Raw genomic sequence first — 23003 nt, forward strand, 5'->3', positions numbered from 1 at the left:
AGTATTATCACTTATATTTAATAATTAAGAAATTAGTAGGCCATATATATTAAAAATTTAATCCATTTCTTCCATTTCTTTTAGATATTCCAGCAGTAGAATATTGACTTTTAAAGTGTGTCCTTATGATTCTCTGAATTTCCTCAGTATCAGTTGTAACCCTTTTTTTTTCCAAGTCAGGGTTTTTCTCTGTATCACTGGCTGTCCTGGACTTGCTGGGTAGACCAGGCTGGCCTTGAACCCACAGAAATCTACCCGGCTCTGCCTCTGGAGTGCTGGAATTAAAGGTGTGCGCCACCACCGTCAGGCTCTCAGTCTGTTGTATTGTGATTCTTGAATATTTCTTCTTTTTTTAAAAAATATTTATTTATTTTTATTTATTTATTATGGATACAATATTCTGTCTGTGTGTATGCCTGCAGGCCAGAAGAGGGCACCAGACCCCATTACAGATGGTTGTGTGGTTGCTGCGAATTGAACTCAGGATCTTTGGAAGAGCAGGCAATGCTCCTAACCTCTGAGCCATCTCTCCAGCCCCCTTGGATATTTTTTTTTTAATATTTATCCATTTATTATGTATACAACACTCCACCTGTGCGTACATCTGCAGGCCAGAAGAGGGCACCAGACCCCACCACAGATGGCCGTGAGCCACCACGTGGCTGCCGGGAACCGAACTCAGGACCTTTGGAAGAGCAGGCAACGCTCTCAACCACTGAGCCATCTCTCCAGCCCCTGGATATTTCTTGATTACCTTTCTCAACATTGTTTTATTTGTTCCTGTCACCTCTTGGATGTGTTTATCCTTCTCTTCAGATTGAAATACCCCTTTTAGTGTCCCTGTGGAGTTAACACAGTAGTTAGAAGCATTGTGATTGTTGTATTGCCAAACTGACAGGCCCTAGAATCACCTTAGGGACAAATTCTAGCATGTCTGTGAGAGATTTTCTAGATTAGGCTAATTGAGGCAAGAAGACTCACCCTAAACGTGGGTGGCACTGTTTTGTGGTTCTGCAGTTATGGAATAGTTATAACTCTGCTTCCTGACTGCCCACACAATGTGGACCAGCCACTTCCTGTTACTGCTGTCACAACTTCCCCACCACGATGGGCAATACCCGTGAACTGTGAGCCAAAATGAACCCATCCTTACTTTGGCTGCTTTTCCAGGTATTTTCTCATGACAATGATGAGAAAATAGCTATTGATCTCCTGCTGATGCTAACCACATCTGTGGCTTATATATTCAGCTTAAATTTCTCCATACATAACCACATAGTCTTGTTTCTCTCAGGTCTTTTTGTCCGTCCTCCCCTTTTCTTGTCTTGCTGCTGTGGCTGTGATGTGTGTACAACAGTGGCAATAGTGGCATCCTGTTATCGTTCCTGTCCCACCCAGAGCACTTCCAGGGTTTCATCCTAATGGTCACGCTTCAGTGAGGTTTGTCGCTGTACTGCTTCTTCATCTCCATGAACTGGCTGCAGTCTTTATGCTGAGAGAAGGTCATGTGTGAGCGTTGAGGGTTAGGCTGATCCAAGGCCTTTGCTGAGGCCCTGGTCTATGGATGAATATGCTTGGCATTCTCTCTGTGTAATATTGCTTGATTAACTTTCTGCTGACTTTGTCTCATTGTATGATAGCTTGATGCTGGTACTGTCCATGTCTCCCCTAAAAACTGTATATAAGATGCTGTACTTCTTGATGAATTTGTTTGGCATAAGACTTAGCTTATGCAAGATCTCTTGATCTCAGATTTCCTGTCTTTGTCTGTCTTCTCATCCCTTAAGACTCTGCCACTGAAGAACAACTGGCGGATCTGAGGGACAGAACACACTGACTTAGGCACATGTTACCTGCATGTTTCTTTATTCCTTGGAGGAAGATGAAAGAAGGGAGAAAAAAAGCCTAAGGCATAAGGGATAAGGCAACGCATAAGGGTAAGGGGTAAGGCATAAGGCTAAGGAAAGGGGGTGATCTCCACAAAGCCTTTAGTTTATACAGGCATACAGACAAGTTAGCAATCCCATAAGTGGTAACAATAGCATCAAGCATGCATTTTCAGAGTCACAAGAACCAGTGGATCTGGCTTTACATTTTGGAGGGGGTGTGGCTGTGACGTTCCCCTGCCGCTGCCCTTGGGAACACAGCCTTGGTAGTTATGCTAACCTGTGGACTTGATTTGTATTAGCCTCTTGCTGGTTGAGTTAAAAGAAATCTCTTTCAGGGACCCTGCTTCTGACTGTAGCAGGGTGCCCAGGTGAGAAGTGTTCTCTCTGAAGCTAGTTTTAGTGACTCAGGCCTTTTCCCTGTATAAACAGTTAACTTCTTGGTTATGATCCAATGTTAGTTAAAACCAAGGTAAAGGGTAAATACAGAATATTAGTAGCCTATTAGGTCAAAGTAGATGACCAGTAGGTTGCACCATCCTGAGTCTGCCGTTAGAGCAGACATTGCCTCCTGTATGAGGCCCCTGTCTTGCCAGTGACTACTGTCAATAAAGTTTGTGGGGGACTTTGGAACCATGAGAGCAAGGACTTGACCGAATCCTTTTCACACCAAGGCTTCATGGTGTGGGGGGAGGCAGCCAGTTGCCCTGCAGGAAAAGTCAGTTTATACACTGCTGGGATACTATAGGAGGAGAAATGCCATGATTTCACAGGATTTCTACAGGGCTGACAGTGGTAAGTACCCAAAGGACAGGTGTGCCCGCAGCTCTACAAAGATGAGTTCTCCAGGTGGAGTGTATGTATACACTTCCTGTGGCTAGTCCAAAAGATCTGCCAGCCCCACATTTGCTACATAATACTTGTGGGCTCACCACACTTCAGCTTTTCTGGAACCTGTGCACTCCCTCAATAGAGACATCCTCTTGTCTGTCCTTGCCTGGGTATCCCCACGACCTCTTCCTTCTCCTCAGGTCGCTTATCACAATCCTTTCCCACCTGCCTCCTGACTCTGAACTCCCTATAGAAGCATTTCAGTGGTGCTCCAGGTCCTCTGTGCTCCCAGGACATGCCCTCCTTGCGGCCTCCGTCTACAGGTTCTGGGGATGCTCCCTCTCTTGATACTTTCCCCAGAGAACCCTTGTGGCTCCCCTGGAGGGTTTCCCCTGAACAGAATGACCTCAGGCTATGCATAGGTAGGGGCCACGCTCTGTGTAACCTGGGGCACGGATACAGTCAGGAGACATAGGCATGCTCTTGGAAGTGTCTCCCTTTCCTTCCTTTCAGTCCAGACGCCTGTGCCACCTGGCAGGGAAGATGCTTCACCTGCAGAGTCAGAGGCCGGCCACCAGTTTTTATAACAGCATGGCACTCTACCCCATAGCTCATCTAGCCTCAATCTTCGTGTGCAGAGATCTCATACAGCCATCATGTCTACGGGGCCAGCATTCGGGCTGTTCTCACGTAAACCCATTGCTTTGCCTCTTTTATTGGTAGGCAGGTTGTGACCCATGCTGTTCTTCAGTCAGGCATTTTCATTTAACTTCAGACCATCTCATTCAAGAATTATTCCCAAGTGAGCATCTCTGTGTGCACTGTTGAGCCTGGGCTCTTGTAGTTCTTCTTAGGTTTCATACCTTTAGACTCCGAGCTCCATGCAGACTAAGCCTGTTTTGGAAAACAGTGGCTGAACAGAGGGCATAGATGGGATTGCAAAAGTGTCCTGGCAATAGGAGGAAGCAGGAGGTCAACTCTCCTCTTGGACAGATAATCTGGGCACATGGGACTCACTTTTCCTGAGTGTCCTCCTTGGCTGGGGCAGGATTACATTTGGGATGTCAGGTGAGATACAATTACAGACAGGTCTTGGAATGAACTGCCCCATCTGGTGATGAGCACAAGCTTGGGTGGGGCTGAGGGCAGGGAGCAGTGGCAATTGGTCACTGTGTTCTGCTTCTTACCGCATGGTTACCATGTGATTGCATTTGGCTCAGTGCTCAGCACACAGAAAACTGCTGGACCCCCATCCTCCCTCAAATGTTAATGAGGCAGATCTGGAAAGCAGAGCCCAGGGGAGCTGAGGCTCAGGCTTTGTATGTGGACAGAGCCAGGGACCAGCATCCATTGGCTATAGACTTGAATTAGAGTCAGTTCTGAGCCCCTGCTTCCATTGAAATGGGGTGGTGCTGCACACCTTTAATTCCAACACTCAGGGAGGCAGAGGAAGGCGGATCTATGAGTTCAAGGCCAGCCTGGTCTACAGAGTGAGTTCCAGGACAGCCAGGGCTACACAGAAAAAAACACACTGGACAAAAACCAAAATCAAACCAAACTGAACAAAACCTTGGGTCTTGCATCTGTCAGTTCTCACTTTCACAGCTGTTGACATACTCGATCCAGAAAGGGAATTCTTTCTTAAGTTTTATTGTAAAATCCTCAGAAAAAGAGCATTGACAATGACCATACTTTATGGTAATCTGTGAGTCTTTTTTTTTTCTTTTTTTGTCAAGTGGTACAGTAAATACATCATGTGTTCAATACTGTGTCATACATCAAAATAAACACAAACTTATTTCAAATGCCACATACTGTTACTGTGTTGGTACAAATTTCTACTAAAGTTGATGTATTAAAAATAATTTATATATATCTTATAAATAAGGAAAAAATTCACATGTGTATAATAATTACAGGCGGCCTTTTGAGAGATACTGATTACAGAAAATATATTTTGGAGTCTACACAACTGCTCAAAAGAACGGAGCCTGCCTTGATGTAAGCGATCCAAGGGTTTTTCTGAGGTGGGGAAAGGATGACTCTCGGGATGGCATGTGTGGGGTTCCACAACGTGAAGGTCATTCGGCGGCGACGCAGTAGCGCGAAATGGTGTGCGACCACTCGAGCAAAACTTCATGCCCAGTTTCACTTTGGGTCATTTTATACAGCCTTCAGAAGCAGGGCAGCAGCACTGGGGGATGTGGGGAGCCCTGGAGGCAGGCGGGGAGGGTGTGAATGTGGGTGCTACCACCAGGGGGCACAGTGGGTCTGGGTCTGGTGGCCTGCAGGCTTGTTTCTCTCCCATCCCTGGAGATGGCATGCTAGACAGTGGACGAGGATTTAGAGTGTAGATAGCCTCCTGGATCGCACAACCAGCCGATGCTGGCCTCCCTTTATCCAGAAGGTGAACTGTGGAGAGCAACATGTCACCAAGGCATGGTGTAGGGGGCCAGTCCCTATGCAAGGCTTTGTGGGATGTAGGCAGGGTTTGCTAGTGTTGTCTAGGGTAGGGTAGGGCCATGTTTTCTAGGCCACAGGTGACTTTTCATTGGAGCGCTAAAGCAGTAAGGCATCATGGCAAGGGGTCACATGATGCCTGTATGGTGGGAAATGGATGCTCCGTGAATGGTGAGAACTGTTGTGGGAGCAAGCCGTGGGAAAGGAACTGTAACATGGGTCATTAAGTTGAGTTTGGAAAGAGAGGCGCATAAGCTGTGACTTTGTGTCAAAAGCCAAAAAACGTCCTAAATGCGCCGGTGCCAGTTGAAGAAGCCTCACTGTGAATTCTGGTAGTCCGTTTCTTCTCTCCTTTCATATCTCATTTCATCTGTTGTGTTTGGTTAGATTACACTTTCCAGCTAGTCGCCCAGAGAGTCAGAGGAGACTGTGGAGGCCTAAGAGATGCTTGATCAATACCTCTAGGTATCTGCTGGGGAGACCCAGCCACGACGCCCAAATCCTCCACGCGAGCAGGACGTGGCTTGCCTTCCACCACCCGCTTGGCATCTTGTGATCACATCCTGAGTGCCCTGCCCCCATTGGATCTTTTAAGTATCCCACTTAGCATCCTTGTGGTTATGGAGGGAAACCAAACCTAGGCAGTTAGCGATGCTTTTGAACAAGACCACATTGCCTCTGTGGTGGCTTGGGAGCAAAAGGCAGCATCTGGTCTGTGAGGGACTTCTCATTTGAACCCTCAGAGCAAGGAGCATGTGGGCAAAAAAGGGCACATGAAGCTGGTGTGATGAAGAGTTGTTGCTCCTTGAAGGATGAGTGCCGTCCCGGGGGAACTCAGGAGCAGGGGGCGTGGGATACAGGAAGGGAGCCAGGAAGAAAAGGAATGAAGTGGGAGAAGATGGAGAGGGTGGACTGCCTCGTGTGAGACTGGGCTGAAATGAAATCTCACCAGCTCTCTCCCTCTTTCTGACCCCCCTGATGGTGCTTTTTCTAGTCCTTGGCTTCTAACTCTCTGGTCTGAGAGCTAGGGTTTGGGCTGTGATCCTGGACAGCAAGGTGCCGTCTGTGGTTCTGACAGAGTAGGGCTGGGGCTGGGCTGATGGAGGACTTCTGAATCAGTCTCTAGGAGTCTCCCCTCATCTCTGGCCTCCCGGGAGGTATTCTGGGGGTGCTGGGTACACGGAAGGAAAATGTGAGGTAGATTGGTGGGTGTGCAGGAGGGAGGAAAGGGGAATGGCAACAGATCCCCGGAGACTTGCTTCTGGAGGGGAGGGTTGGAGAGAGGGCTGTGGGGTTTGTTAGTGAAGATGGTTCTGCATCAGTGGTTTTTCGAAACACACGAGAAAATGAAACAACTACACTTTAGCCCGCGGTACAAAAATATATCCAGAGCGAGTGTGTTTCACATCTCCTTTCTGAGAGCCCCCTTAGTTCACAGGTTATCGGTCATCAGACGAACGAGAAGATGCGACTGGACAAAGCCAACTCGCGCTTCGCTGGGTGAAGACTCGGAAGTTCCCAGGCTCTGTGCAGCAAGCTGCTGCCCTTGGCTCTGTCTGGGGTAGCAAGCAGCCTTCCTGGGGGTGCTTCCATTTGGTTGGGAGCCCTTTCCTTAACAGAGAGTAGGGGAGGGGAGGAACTGAACCCCCTTCCTTGGTGACGCCCGCTCTCTTCATCAGAGAACCTGCAGTTTGGCCTTAGATTCTGATCCCAGCCATGACTTCAGGTCTTTTCCAGCCTCTTCCCATGATTCAGGAAAGCAGCAGGATGTTTGTGTGGCTTGGGGACCAAAGAAATCCATGTACCACATTGGAGGGTGGCCCAGTCTCAGGCTTGTTTGGACAAGAGGGTTATATACTCAGTCAGAAGCAGGAAGGCTCTCTTCCATGCAGGTCTGGGGTTGCTGGGTAGGATGTTGAGAGCAAGGACTTTGGGGCAGAAGGAGAACCAGTAGCTACATATGCACAGAATTTTGTGGTGGTTTTCTGGGGAAAATAAAAAAGAACAGTCAAATGTTTGTGTCATCACTTGAATGTTAAGAATTATGAATGGGGTTTAGGTAAATCACTTTCCTGGTGGTTTTCTTAGTTAAACCAGTCCTTTCTGGGTAAACTGTTAGCTGTCAATTTCTTGTGTTCTTCAGAACCCCCACGGGCTGGCTTGTTGCAGGAGAGCCACTCACTCACTGTGTGTTGCCAGTGGGTTTTGAACTCATCTCATGGGTCTCTTCTGGCCCCAGACTGAAGAGGGGGAAGGCAGGCAAGGTTTCCCCACAGCCCTCTGCCTTCCTCTATGGATCCCATTGCCAGGAAGCCATTCTGCTTTTGTGACTGCAGCCTGGACTGACATCTGGCCTAGGCTTCAGGGTTCCGAGTTTTTTCTTTACCATGTCTTGCACCCAGGCCACTGGACATAGGCTGGCTATCTCTAGTAGTTGAGCAGAAGAAAAGAGAACTTTGTGGGTACCTTTTAGGAATGTGCAGAGAAGCAGGACAGTGGCCAAGCAATCCTGCCTTCTTTTGGTTTGCTGGACTGTATTGGTCTTTGACTTTTGCATCCAAAGAGGGTATGTAAGCTGGCCTTGGTGGGCTTGGGGTGGGGGAGCCTCTTTGAGGCTCAGGGAATCTTATGCTTGAGGCAGACACTATTGTTCCAAAAGGAGAAATATGTGACTATTGGAAGATTTTAGTGAAAGCATGGGACCCCAGAATCATATCAGATAAGAAAGGGTAAGATGTATCATCGCCACCTACCCCGCTTGTGAAGCTTGTCTCTGAGGGCAGCATCTTCAGCCTCTTATCCACATCTGAAACATGATAGCACATGTACGGGGAACTGCCTTGGACTGTCAGGGACAGCGGTTTAGTGGACTAGGAGAGGAAACACGGGGGAGGCCAGACTAGCAGCAGGAAGCTGGCATGGACAGTGGGGGTCAAGCACTCATGCAGGAAGTGGGAGAAAGGTGCAATCTGTGTCTTCAAAGTCATGGCCGTTGCTGGTCGGTGAAAGTGGCTAAGTTAGCTGGTCTGGGGTAGACCCACTGTCTCAACACTGTGGGGCTTGCAGAATTCGAACTAGAAAGCCAGCACGTTTTGGCAACGGATGTGAGAGAGGGCGGAATGTTCTGAGAAACCTGGGTGGGGGTCTCTTTCTTGTTGAGTCTGACACAGGTGGTCCCCTAGGGCTGGCTGGGTTGGGCCTCTTCCTATTGCAGAGGCAGGAGGGGCTGACAGAGCCCTCTGTGAGTCTGCATTATGGAGAGCGTGTAGATGAGGGGATGGGAATGAAAACACTAGGGAAAACGGCTCTCTTGCAGTGTGGTGACAGGGGCTGAGGCGTCAGTGCCGACTGCTCCTGCAGAAACACAGCCTTAGGGCTCTGGATGGATGGCACTCATGGCTTCTGGACGGAACCCAGAGGCTGCCTACACCTTACCAGGAAAGCCTGGCCTGCCCTCGGTCTGGACTTCTGCTGGTGCGTTAGGCATCCTTAATAACGTGTTGCCTTTCTGTGGTGAAGAGCAGGCACATGGGGCTCAGCTTGGTCTCTTGGGGTCCCAGCGTGGATTTTAACATGGTGGTTATGGACTGCACTTGGGCCAACACAATGGTGCAGAGGGCTGCTATTTCTTGGGTGTCTATTTTTTCTGCACACAGGATGTACCGTTGGAACCCTCTCCCCTCGGAGACTTGGCCTAAGGCAGGGAAGAATATAGCTGGACCTTGGAGAGCATCTCTCTGCGTCCTCACATCTGAGATTATAAAAAAATTAGTTTTAATCAAAAAATTCCAAAATAAAGCAAGTGATTTCCCATCCCCCAAGGTGTAGTAAGTTTCAGAGGCTCTCCCTCAGGGGTATAGCACTCGGCTGGAAAAGCAAGCAAGCAGCGTCCAGAATGGAGCATGTGAGGTCCCCAGCAGGGGTAGGAGGCTAGCCCGCTAAGAGGGACAGCCCTGCTCAACCCTGCTGCCGGGGCCACTCCTGCAGGGCACTGGCTGGGGCTGGCAGGTTAGGATAATGACTATGTGAAGGCAACGGACAGAAGTGTCAGCCTGGGCAGCAGGATCCCTCGCTTCTGTGATGTCCCCAGGCGACGTGGTGTGCAGCCAGGAACAGAGATGATTTCCTTGCACACAGCAGCAGCATGTGTTCTCGCCACGGCTCAAGGCGTTACATCATACTTCTGAATGGAAACCCCCGGATCTTGGTTGCTGTGTGTACCTTCTACTAGGGAACTTGCAAGGAGATCAGTGTTGAACCACAAAGCGAAGTACAGGGTTTGGCTTTTTTGTCTGTGAAAATGTACAGTGCGCCTGGTCGGGGCTGTGGTGTCAGGACTAAGGTGGTACTCCTGGACCCGAGCTCGGTTCCTTCCTGGACCCTTTCATACCTCCCCGACCCACACCACTGCGGCCGCACCCTTTGTGCCTGACACCTCGCATCTCAGGGTGTTTTGTCTCCCATTGATCAGGAACAGCGACTCTTGAGCGGGCGTGAGGAGGTACTGTCCAAAGAGCCCGCTGTCCCTCAGGATTCTGCGGGGTCCACCCCAGGGTGGGGCTGGTCCAGTGGGTGGCTCCTTTAAGTTCTTCAGCCTCCCCATCTTCCCGGTAGACAGCTCGAGGAACAGCAGGTCTGGCTCCTTGTCGAGAGTGGCATAGGCGTTGTACTGATTGCCTTCCGTGAAGGAATGCTGAAATGCCAAGTCTGAGACGCCCGGGCTTATTTTGAGGTCATATAGGGTCTGGATTTCCCCCCGCACTGTGATCTCCTGCACGTGTAGCCAGGGGCCCTTGTTGGAGACACTGACGATGAAGCGTCCATCAGGGGACACGTGGGGGGTGCCTGTGACGTCAGTGTTAGGGCCCAGCACCGAGTCTGTGACGCTGTCAATGAGCAGCTGTGGGCTGGTGGAGGTAGGGGTGTCCTGTCGGCACTGCACGAAGAAGTAGCCGCCCAGGTGGGTGTGTGCCATGGCTTTAGGCGTGCAGCTATGGTGCTTCAGGCTGATGGTCTTGAGGGGCATCAGAGTCTCCAGGTCAACTTTGTGGACGGCAGGGTCAGATTTGTTGAAGATGAAGCCAAACCTGGAAGGAGAGCAGTGGAAGTCAGAGAGTAGGAGGTCGCTGTTGGGGGCAGGGGATCTGTCATTTGTTTTAAATGATAGCATCCTAACCCTTCAGTCATCTAATGGTCTACTAATAAGATCTATCATTCTGCAGGGGATGTCTCCGAGCCAGCTATCTATACTCTTCAGTCACGAACAGTTGAGTATAATGTTTGTGGATTTGCATGTTTGCAAAACCCACTCATCCTTGGAAAATGCTTTTGAAGGACAGGAGAATGACCCTCAGTGGCTTCTCTCTGGAGGTGACTTTGGTCCACTTCCCTAGCTCGGTTAGCTGGGATGGGGATCTGGGTTTGCAGGAAAAGACTGACTCTTGCCTGACTGTCACGAGGACACTTGTCAACTCACCTGCTCCTGAGCTATCTGGAAAGTCAGAATTCGAAGATACAGCTAAACAAGGGCAGAGTTCCTATTTATTGTTCTGATGTTGGGGGAGGAATCCATAGTGTAGTCTCCCCTCTGGCATCCATGATGTGGGCAAGAAGAACCTCAGGGCAACTTTTGCCCCAGATGTCACTCGGCCTGGTGCTGCTGGGATGCCCTTTGGTTGCAGAGCCCAGGACCTTGCCTCTCTGAGCCTCAGGGACTCTATAACGAGTGCTGTCTCTTCCCAGGGCAGTTGGGAAGATCAGATCCAAGAGGGAGCTCAAGCAGATGGGACTTGAGCTCCTCTGGCTTTCTGAAAGTCTGTTGGAGACTTACTGCCAGTATAGGAAAGTCTGACTTCAAGAGGGACATCCCCCGAGATCTGCACCTAGTGTTTGGCTCACAAAGGGCTTTGGTGCTGAATGCATACACCTAAAGGAATAGGAGAATCTGTTTCTATAATTTTCCCTGGGGGAAAAAAGGCATCTCCAGAGTGGACAAAATGTCCCAGACATTAACTTTAAAGCATCCTTAAAGAAGCAGAGGGAGAAGATGATGCTCTTAAGAGGAACTTAAGAGCCACTCAGGAGCATCTGCACCTCATGGTTCCTGGCTGGAGTCCTGGTGGGGGTCTCATGTATGCATTTGAGCCCTGAGGCTCTGCAGGAACTGGGTTCTGAGGGAGGCTATTGTCCTCTTAAGGTGCCCAGCATCAGTGTGAAAAATGAGTCATTTCTTCTTGAAGACTGAGTCTGATGTCAGTTCACAAAGGCATACAAAGTGAGGTCTTTGGGGACTTGATGACACAGCAGGGGACATTTGCAGAGCTTGTGGGAGCTCTAGGAAATGAGAAAGGAAGGAGAGGGGCCAGTCCCTAAAGACTCTGGGACTGTGAACTCTTAATTAGAAGGTATGCTTAGCAGGGCGACCAGGCTCTGGGTCTGCTGTGCCAGAGAGGGAGGCAGATCAAGAAGTATCGGGAGGGAGAGAGGGGCACATGACTGCCCAGGTAGATGGGGACTGAGCATGGCCTGCAGGGGCGGGGAGACCAGTCCTACCTGACGTGGTTGATGATGAGATTGGTTGGGGGTATGAAGAAGTCGTCCACTCCTGCAAACGGCGTTCGGATGAGGTGCTGGCCCTGGCCAGCGCTGGCTTCGGTGATCACCTGTAACACAGAGAGGGGTTATTGTGGGGGCCCATTCAAGAACAGGCTGGAGAGCTGGACATGTGCATGTTCAACTATAGACCCCACAGATGGTGAGATATATGGTGGACAAACCCTAGTCTCAGGAAAGGGACAGGAGCCAAGTGGGAGCTGTTTGGGAACGTGGAGATCAGGCACCTGTCCTTCCTGGGGGAGGAAGTAAAGGCCCAGACTGGCCACCCCTCCTCAGTCCAACCTGGCCATCTGCTTCTTGTCTTCCTGCAGGAGGGTGGGGTGAGGACCTAGGGAATGGTGCTGGGGTTTCCAAGGAAGAGTCCCTCCAGAGTAAGGTAACTCCTTTGTGGACAGGCGCTTCTAGTGTTTGCGTCTCTGCTCAACCCCAGGGAAAGGGGGAGAGAATGAACAATGGACTGATGTACTAGGAAATTATTGCACACATTTAGTGTTTCTGAGTATTTGTTTGTGTGGGGCAAGCACGAGTGTGTGCACAGGTGTGCATATGCTAATGGAGGCCAGAGGTCAACGTAGGGTGTCATTTCTCATGTGCTGTCTACTTGGTGTGTTTGAGCCAATGACCTGTAACTCATCACATAGGCTAAGTTGGCTGGCTAGTAAGCCCCAGGGCCCTGCTAGTTCCTACCTTCTCAGCACAGGATTACAAGTGTGTATCACCGTGCCTGACTTGTTTTTTTTTTTTTTTTAAATGTGGGCTCTGGGGATTGGAACTCCAGCCCATGCTTTGCACAAACTGGATCATGGTTGCCTCTGTTTCCCCACAGGCAATGCTTTTGCCCTGTTGACTTGGCAAAAAGCAAGCAGGTCTAACCCCTGGTGTGTGTCCCTGGTGTGTTGAGTCGGTGCAAGGATGGCTTGGTGGTGGGAGAAGTTAGTCTAAGAGGTTAGACTAAGGGTGAGTCAAAACTGGGTGCCCCTTGGGAAGTCACTTGGTTAAGGGCTATCCAAGGCAGCCCATGACCCCCCCGCCTTCTGTACAGGGTCATCGATCCATAGGTTTTAGGCCACTGCCTGGAAAGTTAGATATACTACCGCATGGGCTTGGCCAGCTCACAGGCAATTTTAGCTCAAGGGCACTAGGGACAGGAAGCTGACCTTCAACTCTCAACCAACAAAGGACACGTTCTTTTTTTTTTTTTTTCTTCATCATATTGTGGCCATGGCAGTAACAGAAAGGATCCATGTTTTTTTTTTTTTTCCCAATGCCAGCCTACAGGACAAGGGCAGCCGCAGGAGGGGCCTGCTGAGCACACAGCTTGCAGCACTAAGCACTTCTGCCTTGGAGGAAGGGGTCTGCCTTCTGGCTGTCACTTTCATGACAGAGCAAACAGCAGCTGGCTGGCCTGTTCAGGCAGGTTTGAGGCTGGGATCTTTGTGTACCTCCATGCTAGCCTTGGGGGTGAGGGATGTCAGCAGGCACGGTGCTGGAGCAGAGGGGTGCACGCTGTGATTTCTGGTCTCCAGGGGGTTTGGAAGTTGCGAGGAGCAGGCTTTCCTGTGATTTTTCTATTTAACAAATGGCAGCATGATGCTTTCTTGACAAGTTCAGGGGAGAAAAGCTCATAGAACTGGGTATTAAGAAAATAGAAGGATTAGACACTGGGTCTACGAGCATCTCTGGGAAATGTGGCTGAGCATTCCAAGGCGGCGTGCAATCGCTGCTTGATACCAGGCCTGTCATTTCAGCTTATAATAGAGATGGAAAATTACAGGCTGTCATCGGTCAGTGTCATTCACGCCTCACCACCCTGACACCCTATATTCAGAGGTGACTTCATCAAACACAGCCCCATGGACCATTGAGCTGACACAGTGTGTCAACCTTATTTCTCCGAGCCCTGAGGTTCTCTTGCCCTGGCCTTGTGTCCTGGCACATAGCTGAGCCCCCAAATGCCACAAAGATAATTCTGAAGATCTCCTAGTTCTGTGGGCTCAGCTCAGGAGAGAGCCACAGATGGCCTAGTAGCATGAGGGGCTATCTGGATAGAAGGGAGGTGACAAATGCTGAGCATCTCTTAGGTGGATGAACAATGCCTGCTGAGAAGTAACATCTAGGGGGACAAGCTAGAGGCACTGAAAGCTGGGCCTGGAGTAAGAACAACTGGGTAGAATCGGTGATGATGCCTTAGGAGGTGAGCGTGGGGATGGGCTTCATGCATGGACTCACCTCCACACAGCCAGGGCAGAATTTAACAAATACCCGAATAATGACTATTTAGAAGGAATGGTAGAGTATGCTTCTACTGCTTTTCAAGTATCAACAACCCGATCTTTTCCCACACCTGCAGCCTTTTTCATTGCTTGTGTTTTAGATTTGGGGTACGGGGTCTCGCTCTCTATCCCAGGCTGGCCTTGAACTCCCGATATCTCTGTTTCAACATCCAGAGTTTCAGTGCCATAGGTGTGCATGGCTATGTACAGCTTTTCATCTGTATTTAGGCACATTCTTTAAGTTATTAAAAAAAATTGTGTGTGTGTGTTTGTGCATGCATGCATGTGTGTGTGTGTGTGTGTGTATGCATGCAGAGGGCAGAGGAGGGCATCAGGTCTCTTGGAGCGCAGGTTGTAGGTGGCTATCGGTCTCCTGACAAAACTCAGGTCCCTCTGCAACAGTGGTAAGGACCCAACTGCTGAGCCCTCTCTCCAGCACCCGGGCTGCTTTCTGGTTATCAGATAGCACAGCCCACAACATCTAATTTTACAAAACCTTCGATTAATGAAATACTTTTGTATCTATATGTACGTGCAAGAATTCTACTAGATGAGCTGTCTCCTATATATTAAATTAGCTCTTTGTCTGTGTTGATGGATTTTCCTCCTGTGTTATTTTCTCTATTTGGTATGTACGATTTAGGCCTATCTTTGATCAAGCTATATTATATTTAATCATTGCTTTATGCGTTTAGTTACATTGTCGGGCACATAACTATTCATCATCATGAAAGTCTCTCCTGCTGTCCACAGCTTTTCAGTTCGAAGCCACCTCACCCGGTGCTCGCATTCTCTCTCCCGAGCATCCCTTTGATCAACTGCTATCACTGTTTCAAGTCTTGAGGTCTCTCCTTTTATAACTTCTACTGTAGTTCTTTATTTCTTTCATGTCTCCCGCCCCTTTTGGTAATGGAGACTAAACCTAGGACCTTGTATGTGCCAAGAAAACATTCTAGCAGGGAGCTGCATTCTAGTCCCTTTAACTAGGAAATGCACACATGCACATGTGCAGGTCAGAGGTCAGCCTTGAGTGTTCTTACACCCTCCTTTGAAAAATTAAAATATACTTTAGATATTTATTTTACGTACACGACGTTTTTGCCTGCTCATGTGGGTGTGTACCGTGTGCATGCCTGGTGCTTGTGGAGGTCAAAAGAGGGCATCAGACCCCCGGAACTGGAGGTACGGATAGTTGTGAGCTACCACACTGTTGGGGACCAGATCTATGTCTTTAGCCAGAGCAGCCAGTGCTCTAACCACTGAGCAACCTCTATAGCTATATATCTCCCTTATTTATTTTTGAGGCAGTTTCTTGAATTGACCGGAATTTGCTCTGCAGGCTGGGCTGGCTGGCTAGAGAGTTCCAGGAACCATCCTGTCTCCCCAGAGCCTCCAGCTTGGTTTTGTGTGAGAGCCTGCAGGGATGAATGTGGGGGTCGGTTTCTCTCCCTCTGCTGTGAGTTCTAGGGACGGAACTGCTGGGGCTTATGTGGCAGGTGTCCTCACTTAGCTGTCCTGCTGGCGCCATATTAATTTTTTAGCCCCATGGGCTGGGGGTGTGGTCAGGTCCCCGTGTTTGCAACACAAGCACTATAGTGACTGAGCTATTGCTCTGCCCCACTTCTTCTTTTTTTAGGCAAGGGCTAAGTTGCCCAGGCTGGCTTTGAACTCACTTTACTGTCCAAGCAGGCCTTGAATTCATGACCCTCTCTCCTTGACCTCCTGAGTATAGCTGTGTCAGCATCGCCAAGTTTGGCTTTATATTTCTTAGAAACAAATTATATCAAATAATTTTCTTCTTAAAGCCCAATCAAACCATTCTATTTATTTATTTATAAATATTATTTATAAATGACAGGGTCTCTCTCAAGTAGCCCAGGCTAGCCTCCAGTTCACTGTGGAGTGGAGGCTGACCTTGGACTTTTGATCTTTGTGCCCCTACTTCCCAAGTTCTGAGATTACAGACATACACTGCCATGTATGGTTTTCTGTAGTTCTTGGGAAGGAATCTGGGGTTTTGTGCTTGTCAGAGAAGGGCATCACCTATAGTTACACCCTATACCCATGGCACATCTTTGCCTTTAAAAAATACAGTAGGCTGGAGAGATGGCTCAGGAGCTAAGAGTACTGGCTGTTCTAGAGGACCTGAGTTCAGTTCCCAGCACCCATGCAGCCGCTCACGAAGCTGTCTGTGATTTCAGTTCTAGGATGTCTGATACCCTTGAACAGACATCCAGGCGAAACAACAATGCACATAAAAACATCATTAAAAAATTTTAGCCAGGTGGTAGTGGTTCATGCCTTTAATTCCAGCATTTGGGAGGCAGAGGCAGGCAGATCTCTGTGAGTTGGAGGCCTGCCTGGTCTATAGAGTGAGTTCCAGGACAGACAGGACAATAACACAGAGAAACCCAGCCTCAAAATACCAAACCAAGCCAAAAATAAAAAGAGATAGTTGGAGAAATAGGATATTCATGCTCCAGCATTTTCCCCACCCTTCTTATCCCAACAAAGTGAGACTTACATTTTCACTCTGCCCTGCCTCCACCCATTCTTGATTACAATAAGTGACACTTGGTATATATTTTTATTTCTCTTTCAGGCCCCAAGTCTCCGGCTTTACTTAGTTCATACATTTCCAGGTGTTTCCCTCCTTAGTCCTCAGTGCTGTGCCTCCTCTCTCTCTACACTGGGATCATGTCTCTCTACACTGGGATCATGTCTCTCTCTACACTGGGATCATGTCTCTCTCTACACTGGGATCATGTCTGGCTCATCTGATGCTTGCTTTATATCTTCCCTTACTGTCCCCTCATGTTTCTTTAGTGCTGAGACCCTGGGTGCTCACACACCCTCTTGTCTTCCCCTGTAAGTGGGGTCTTTGCTGGGACAAGACTTTGAATGCTCAGCTCTTTGCTATTCCAGGTTTTCAGCTACTGTTACAGGGGTGGGGAAATCTAATGTCAACCTGGTTGTCTGTCTTTTATGGGTGATTTGTTTTCCAAGGGGCTTCCCTTGTCAGAGTTTCTTTCTTGGAGTTCTAGAATTTTACGAAGAATTAACGAGAGATATATTGCTTCTCATCCCTTAGGACTGGGATGTGTGGAGCCCTCTCTTTGAGAATGAGTGTGTGCATGGGGGGGGGCAGAGGACAACATTGTGGAATCAGTTCTCTTCTTCCACATTTACACAGTTTCTGGGGATTTGAACCCTGGCACTTAGGCTTGTGTGACAACACCCTTACTCTCTGAGCCCTCTCTCCAGTCCTAGATCTTGTTGAACCCACATGATTACAGTTCTTTTTTTTTTTTTAATTGAGATTGGGTTTTTCTGTGTAGCCCTGGCTTTCTTGGAACTCACTTTGTAGCCCAGGTTGTCATCCAACTCAGAGATCCAGCGTGCACCACCACCGCCCCACATCATTACAGTTCTTTGACTCAACAATTATGTTCCAAACTTGTTAGATTCCTTTCTTGATAGTCTCACTATATCTCCCTGGTTGTCCTGGAACTCACGGACATCCTTCTGCCTCAGAGTCCCAAGTGCCGGGATTATAGGTGAATAGTATCATGCCTAGGACACTTAATGTTTGATTCTATTCCAACTGTGACCCTTCTCTCTGGGTGTTACAGGACCCTGCCCCACATCTCCAAACCTTCATAGGTTTTTCTCTTCAGGAAGATTTCCTTTTTCTTTCAGGCTACTTCATAAGAATACATTTTTTTCTAAATATTTATTTATTTATTATGTATACAATATTCTGTCTGTGTGCATGACTGCAGGCCAGAAGAGGGCACCAGTCCTCATTAGAGATGGTTGTGAGCCACCATGTGGTTGCTGGGAATTGAACTCAGGACCTTTGGAAGAGCAGGCAATGCTCTTAACCTCTGAGCCATCTCTCCAGCCCCATAAGGATACATTTTTTCTTTTCTTTTTAAATCACTTAGTTTTTAACTTGGAAGCTGGTTTCATTCATTTTTAGTTGAAATAAGACCAATTTTCTGGTGACCCCCTCTTTGGATTTCATTCTTAGTGTTCTCGGGAAATCTGTCCCTGTTGTGGTATGGTTGTGCCATGTCCCCCACACACTTATGGGTTTGAACACTTGGTCTTCCATCTGGTGACACTGTGTTGGGAGGTGACACATCACTGGAGAAAGCAGGCTGCTGGAGGGAGGGAGGACCTTGATGAGTACAGCCTGACGCTGTTTATGGTACCCTGTCCACATCCTAGCCACTGAGATGTGAGCAGGTAGCCGTCCCTTCCTACTGCCACATCTGGGAGGCTTTCCTGCTGCTTTGATGGACTGTTCCCGCAAGCGGTTCAGAGGGCATTTGGTGACAGAGAAAAAGGAGTAAGAGAGTCTCCCACAGTTCTTCCAGCTCATTTTCTGTTCTCAGCGACCTTTATTTTGGCTCCCAGGACCTTTGGTAAGCTCTTTGCGTTGTCAGGTTCACTGGAACTTCCCCCTTGGGTCCAGCAAAGGCTGGAAGGAGAACAGGGCTGAGCTGTCTCCATTTACTTCTGTGGGTTCTAAAGACAGTCAACCCTAGTGGCCCAAATCATTCATGGGCATGCAACGCATTAACTCCTCCCTGTATGCAGATGGTTCTGTGTACTGCTTTTTAGGAGAACAGAGTTGACCATCAAGTGACTTTTTCATAGGGCTTAGTGGATCCCTGGGGAGAGAGGCAGGGCCAGGTAGTGTCAAACCTCCCTAGCTGGTGTGGGGAGGATTTCTACAGATCAGCAGAGCCTAGCCTCTTCTCAGGAAGCAGGGGAGGTACAGTGTAGGGGCTTCAGAGCCATGCTGAGTGGGCCAGGACCATGGGCAGATGATTTAACTCTCTGTGGCCTAGCACACTGTGAGCACATAGTCTGTGAGTTTAAGCATGCAGGCTGCTGCCCCTGTTTATTGGTTAGAACTATAGTTTCAATAGAGTGTGTCTCCACCCAACTCACGTTGTGCCATGGCCGCCAATGCTGTGACGTTGAGAGGCGGTGGGACCTTCTTGGGCTCTATCGGTTCACAGATCTCTCTACTCCTGAAGATATTAATGCAGCCCCCTAGGATGGGTGAGTTCTCACAAGAATGGGAGCATCGTGCCCCTCTCTTCACCCGCTGGCACGTGTACCCCTTCTTCACCCATCTGCTTCCCTTTTCATGTCCACCGTGATGGCGGGTGGCATTGCTTCCCCTCTTGCCAGAAGCTGACCAGATAGGGCTGCTTGGTCTCAGATAAAACCGTGAGAGAAGATATATCTTTTCCTTTTTACATCACCCAGCTTCAGGCATTGTGTTGTAACAACAGAGAACAAATGGAAAAACCCCACATTTATGGCTTAGCACTGCTGTCTAGATGGTCTGCGCACTCAAAGGAGAAGAAAATCCTGTCTTCCTCTTCGCTGTCTGGACTCTAGAGACATCCTATCTATCCCTAAGAGCTACTGAGTCAGGAGAAGCAGGTGTGATACAGCTGGGTAGGGACTGGGTTGTCATGAAATTAGAATTTGATTCATTTTACATTCTTTTCAGCTGCAGTCCTGGTTGAATCCTGGTTGAAGATGCCCTGTGAATTGCCTAATGGGAACAGTGCTTGGAGGCGGTTTCTGGCTTCCTTCTAGGTGTATAATAAAATATTCAGACTTAAAGAAATTTAAGAAGGAAAAGATTTATTTGGCTCATACTTCAGAGTCACAGTTCCTCTTTGAGGGAAGTCAAGGCTAGAACTTAAGCAGGAGCCTGGAGGCCGCTGCTTGCTGGTTTGGGTACATGCTCATACTTGGGTAGCCTTCTTACACAGCCTAGAACCACCCGTATAGGGAATGGTGCCTCCCACAGTGGACTGGATCTTCTACTTCAATTTAACAATGAAGACTATTCACCCATGGGCATGCCTATGGGCCACTCTGCTCTAGACAGTTTCTCAACTGAGAGTTTCTTAGATGGGTAGGTAAAGCTTACTCATACTGTTTCCTGCTTCCTTCTCAAGCCTTTGTGGAAACAGTTTGGATAGATGGCCACCCAGGGGAGCACAGGACAATGGTTTTATTGCAACAGAATCCTGCTAGAGGCTGTGTGTCAGCTTCAACATACTCCACGTACCTGCAGGCTTGGTTGGGACTTGTGCACGTCCCCCCAGCTCAGGACCCATACTTGGTCATGTGACTTGTCGTAGGACAGCTTAGCTGGCAGAGGGTCCACACCTATGGACTTGAAAAGAAATAGTGACAAGTTGGTCATTGCTGAGGCTGACATGTTGCTCATTCTGGACGTTCACGTATGTGGTTATCTCACTAGGGAAGCTGGCCTCGAACCCTTGCCCATTATCCTGCTTGGAAACCTAGTGTAGAAGTTGTCCCATGGGCTTTGTCCTCAGAGGACAAGCGACTCAATGAGTTGTCTCTTTGAAGAACTTAGTTTCTTGCTTATATCTCACCTACAGTATCCTAGGGACAACTCTGGAAGAGACTGAGCACAGAGGCTCTAAGACTTCCACTCAAGAGCCAGCCCTGGGGACTCTTTTTAGTCTTCCTACAGCCTTAGGGACCTCTTGGACCCTCAGCATCCACCCGGGTTCTGGTGGGTTGGTCCTTTCCCAGGATCATCTGAGTTGCTACCCAGCTCTGACCTTTGTCCCACCCTGTGCAGCCTCTTTGTCACACATCCAGCAGTTGAAGGCTCTGGACTCAAGACTGCGGCATCAAGCAGGTACACACTCCCTTTTTAAATGGCAGCAGCTGAAAGTCTGCTACTTGCTGAGGCCATAGCTTCTCCCAAGGCCCTGGCACAAGAATGCTCTTTTCCTTTTAGAATGTAGATCTTTTAAAAAATTATGTGTATGTTGCATGTGAGTTCAGATGCTTGAGGAGGTCAGAAAGAAGGCTTTGGACCCCAGAACTGGAGTTACAGGTGGTTGTGGGTCACCTAATGTGGGTGGGAGGAACTAAGCTCAACTCCTGTGCAAGATCAACAAGTCCTCTCCACCGCTGAGCCATCTCTCCAGCCCCACAGTGCAGCTTTTATGCTACAGAAATCTTCTTTAATGATCTTTAATAATGGACTGTGAACCACCAGCTCTTTTCATAACCCCCATGCTCAGTGAAGAGGCAGACTCAGGTTCTCCGCCATCTTTTCTGCCCAATTGGCCACCAAATTTGATGCCTTCAAATCCATATGGGTGAGCCCTATCTTAGGGTTACTGTTGCTGTGATGGAACACCATGACCAAAGCAACTTGGGGAAGGAAAGGGCTGATTTGGCTTATGCTTCGATATCACTGTTCATCATAGAAGGAAGTCAGGACAGAAGCTCAAACAAGGCAGGAGCCTGAAGGCAGGTGCTGATGCAGAGGCCATGGAGGGATGCTGCTTACTGGCTTGCTCCTCATGACTTGCTCAGCCTGCTTTCTTATAGAACCTAGGACAAACAGCTCAGGTGTGTCCCCACCCATGATGCATTGGGAATTCCCCCATTGATCACCAATTAATAACTGATAGGCAGCTTGCCTACAACACCATCTCATGGAGACATTTTCTCAGTTGAGGCCTCCTCCTCTCAGATGGCTATAGTTTGTGTCGAGCTGATATAAAACTAGCCAGCACGTGTCCCCAAATCCCTTTCTCCATGGTTTCAATGACTTTTCCTCCACTTCCTTCACCATTATAGCTTATACCTCATCAACATAATTTCTGAAATTTCACTTTCATCCAGATTCTAGCCTTGTTAGTCCATGGGGGAAAATGACCATCTTTGTCCACACAAACTTTGCTAAATAACTGTCTTTTGAGCCCTCTCTACCCGCTTCTCATTTTCTGCTCCCATCCCTGTGGTGAGGTGTCCCAGGCCTTCTCTAAAGTTCATTCGTCACTTCATGACCCTCCTCTTAGCATTGCAGGACGTTATGTGTTCACTACTGCCTTTTAGAGATACCCCATTGGCCTCCCTGGCTTCTCCACTTTCTCCTGACCAAGAGCTGCTATGTCTCAGGTCTTCTCTGTTGAGGATCTCACCCACATGTGCAGAACTGAACTTGTGATTTCACTCCCTGCTGCTGAAATGTGTTCCCTCTTCTATCCCCGCTGTCCCTAGAGCCTCGCTTCTGATAACACTCGGGTAAGTCCCAAGGAGAGTCCTAATTACTAGGCTTGACTGACCCTCAAGGGTGATGTAGCCTCCTGTGAGCCCTGCATGTCTCCCTGCTTCTGCTTATTGTGGCGGTCAGTGTTCACTCTCATCTGGACTGGTTTTGGAAATCCCCCGGGAGACACACCTCAAGCTACACTTGTGAGCGTGTTCTGGAGAGGAGGGTGTGGGCTGCGCCTTCCACAGCCTGGGCTCAAGGCTAACTGGAAAGGGAAGCAGGAGAAGGCGTTCTGAGAACCAGCATCCATCTCTCGCCTTCTTGACTGTGGACTCAAGATGGCCAGCTACTTCCCACTGGAGACGCTTGCTGCTGGGACGGACTGGACCCTCTCCCTTCAGCTGCTTCGCGTCAGGCATTTGGTCACATCAACAAGACAAGTAACTGGTACATTTACCAAAGGCTCAGGCACCTAGCGCTGCCGTAATCCTACTCGGAGCTTTTCGTGCCACAGTAACGCTATCATCTGAGGAAGTTAACGGCTGAGCCACCTTCCAGTCCTTCAACTTTCTCGTTAAAGATCTCTTTCCACTCATCCCACTCATCATCAGAATTTCCTAGCTGTTAGACAGTAGCCATTGTCTTCCCTTCCCTTCCCTTCCCATCCCTTCCTGTGAGATTTCATGCTCTTACTCAGTGCTGTGGGAGAGGGAGCCGAAGACTAAGCCAGACATTGATTAAACTCAGCACGGGATTTCCCATAGTCTCGCTATGCTGAGCTGCTGGAGTCTGGCAGGAGCAAGAGCCTGAGTTAAAAGCCCCAGGATTAGGGGATGGACTGAGCAGACTTGGCCC

The 23003-nt window shown here is 48.8% G+C and overlaps 1 protein-coding gene across 1 annotated transcript in view; it reads right to left on the reverse strand.

Moving 5' to 3' along the window:
- Window positions 1–4373: 4373 nt before the first annotated feature.
- Window positions 4374–23003, reverse strand: part of Fstl4 (follistatin like 4) — a 433260-nt gene continuing 414630 nt past the window's right edge. Inside the window, exons 14-16 of the mRNA XM_026780565.1 lie at window positions 20172–20279; window positions 11730–11839; window positions 4374–10264 (exon numbers count right to left, since the gene is read on the reverse strand). Of these exons, the coding sequence (XP_026636366.1) occupies window positions 9562–10264; window positions 11730–11839; window positions 20172–20279 (921 nt within the window). The 3' untranslated portion in view covers window positions 4374–9561. The remainder of the gene's footprint in view (window positions 10265–11729; window positions 11840–20171; window positions 20280–23003) is intronic.

The sequence above is a fragment of the Microtus ochrogaster genome, chromosome 7 (assembly GCF_000317375.1).
Source record: "Microtus ochrogaster isolate Prairie Vole_2 chromosome 7, MicOch1.0, whole genome shotgun sequence".
NCBI classification, from domain to species: Eukaryota; Metazoa; Chordata; class Mammalia; order Rodentia; family Cricetidae; genus Microtus; species Microtus ochrogaster.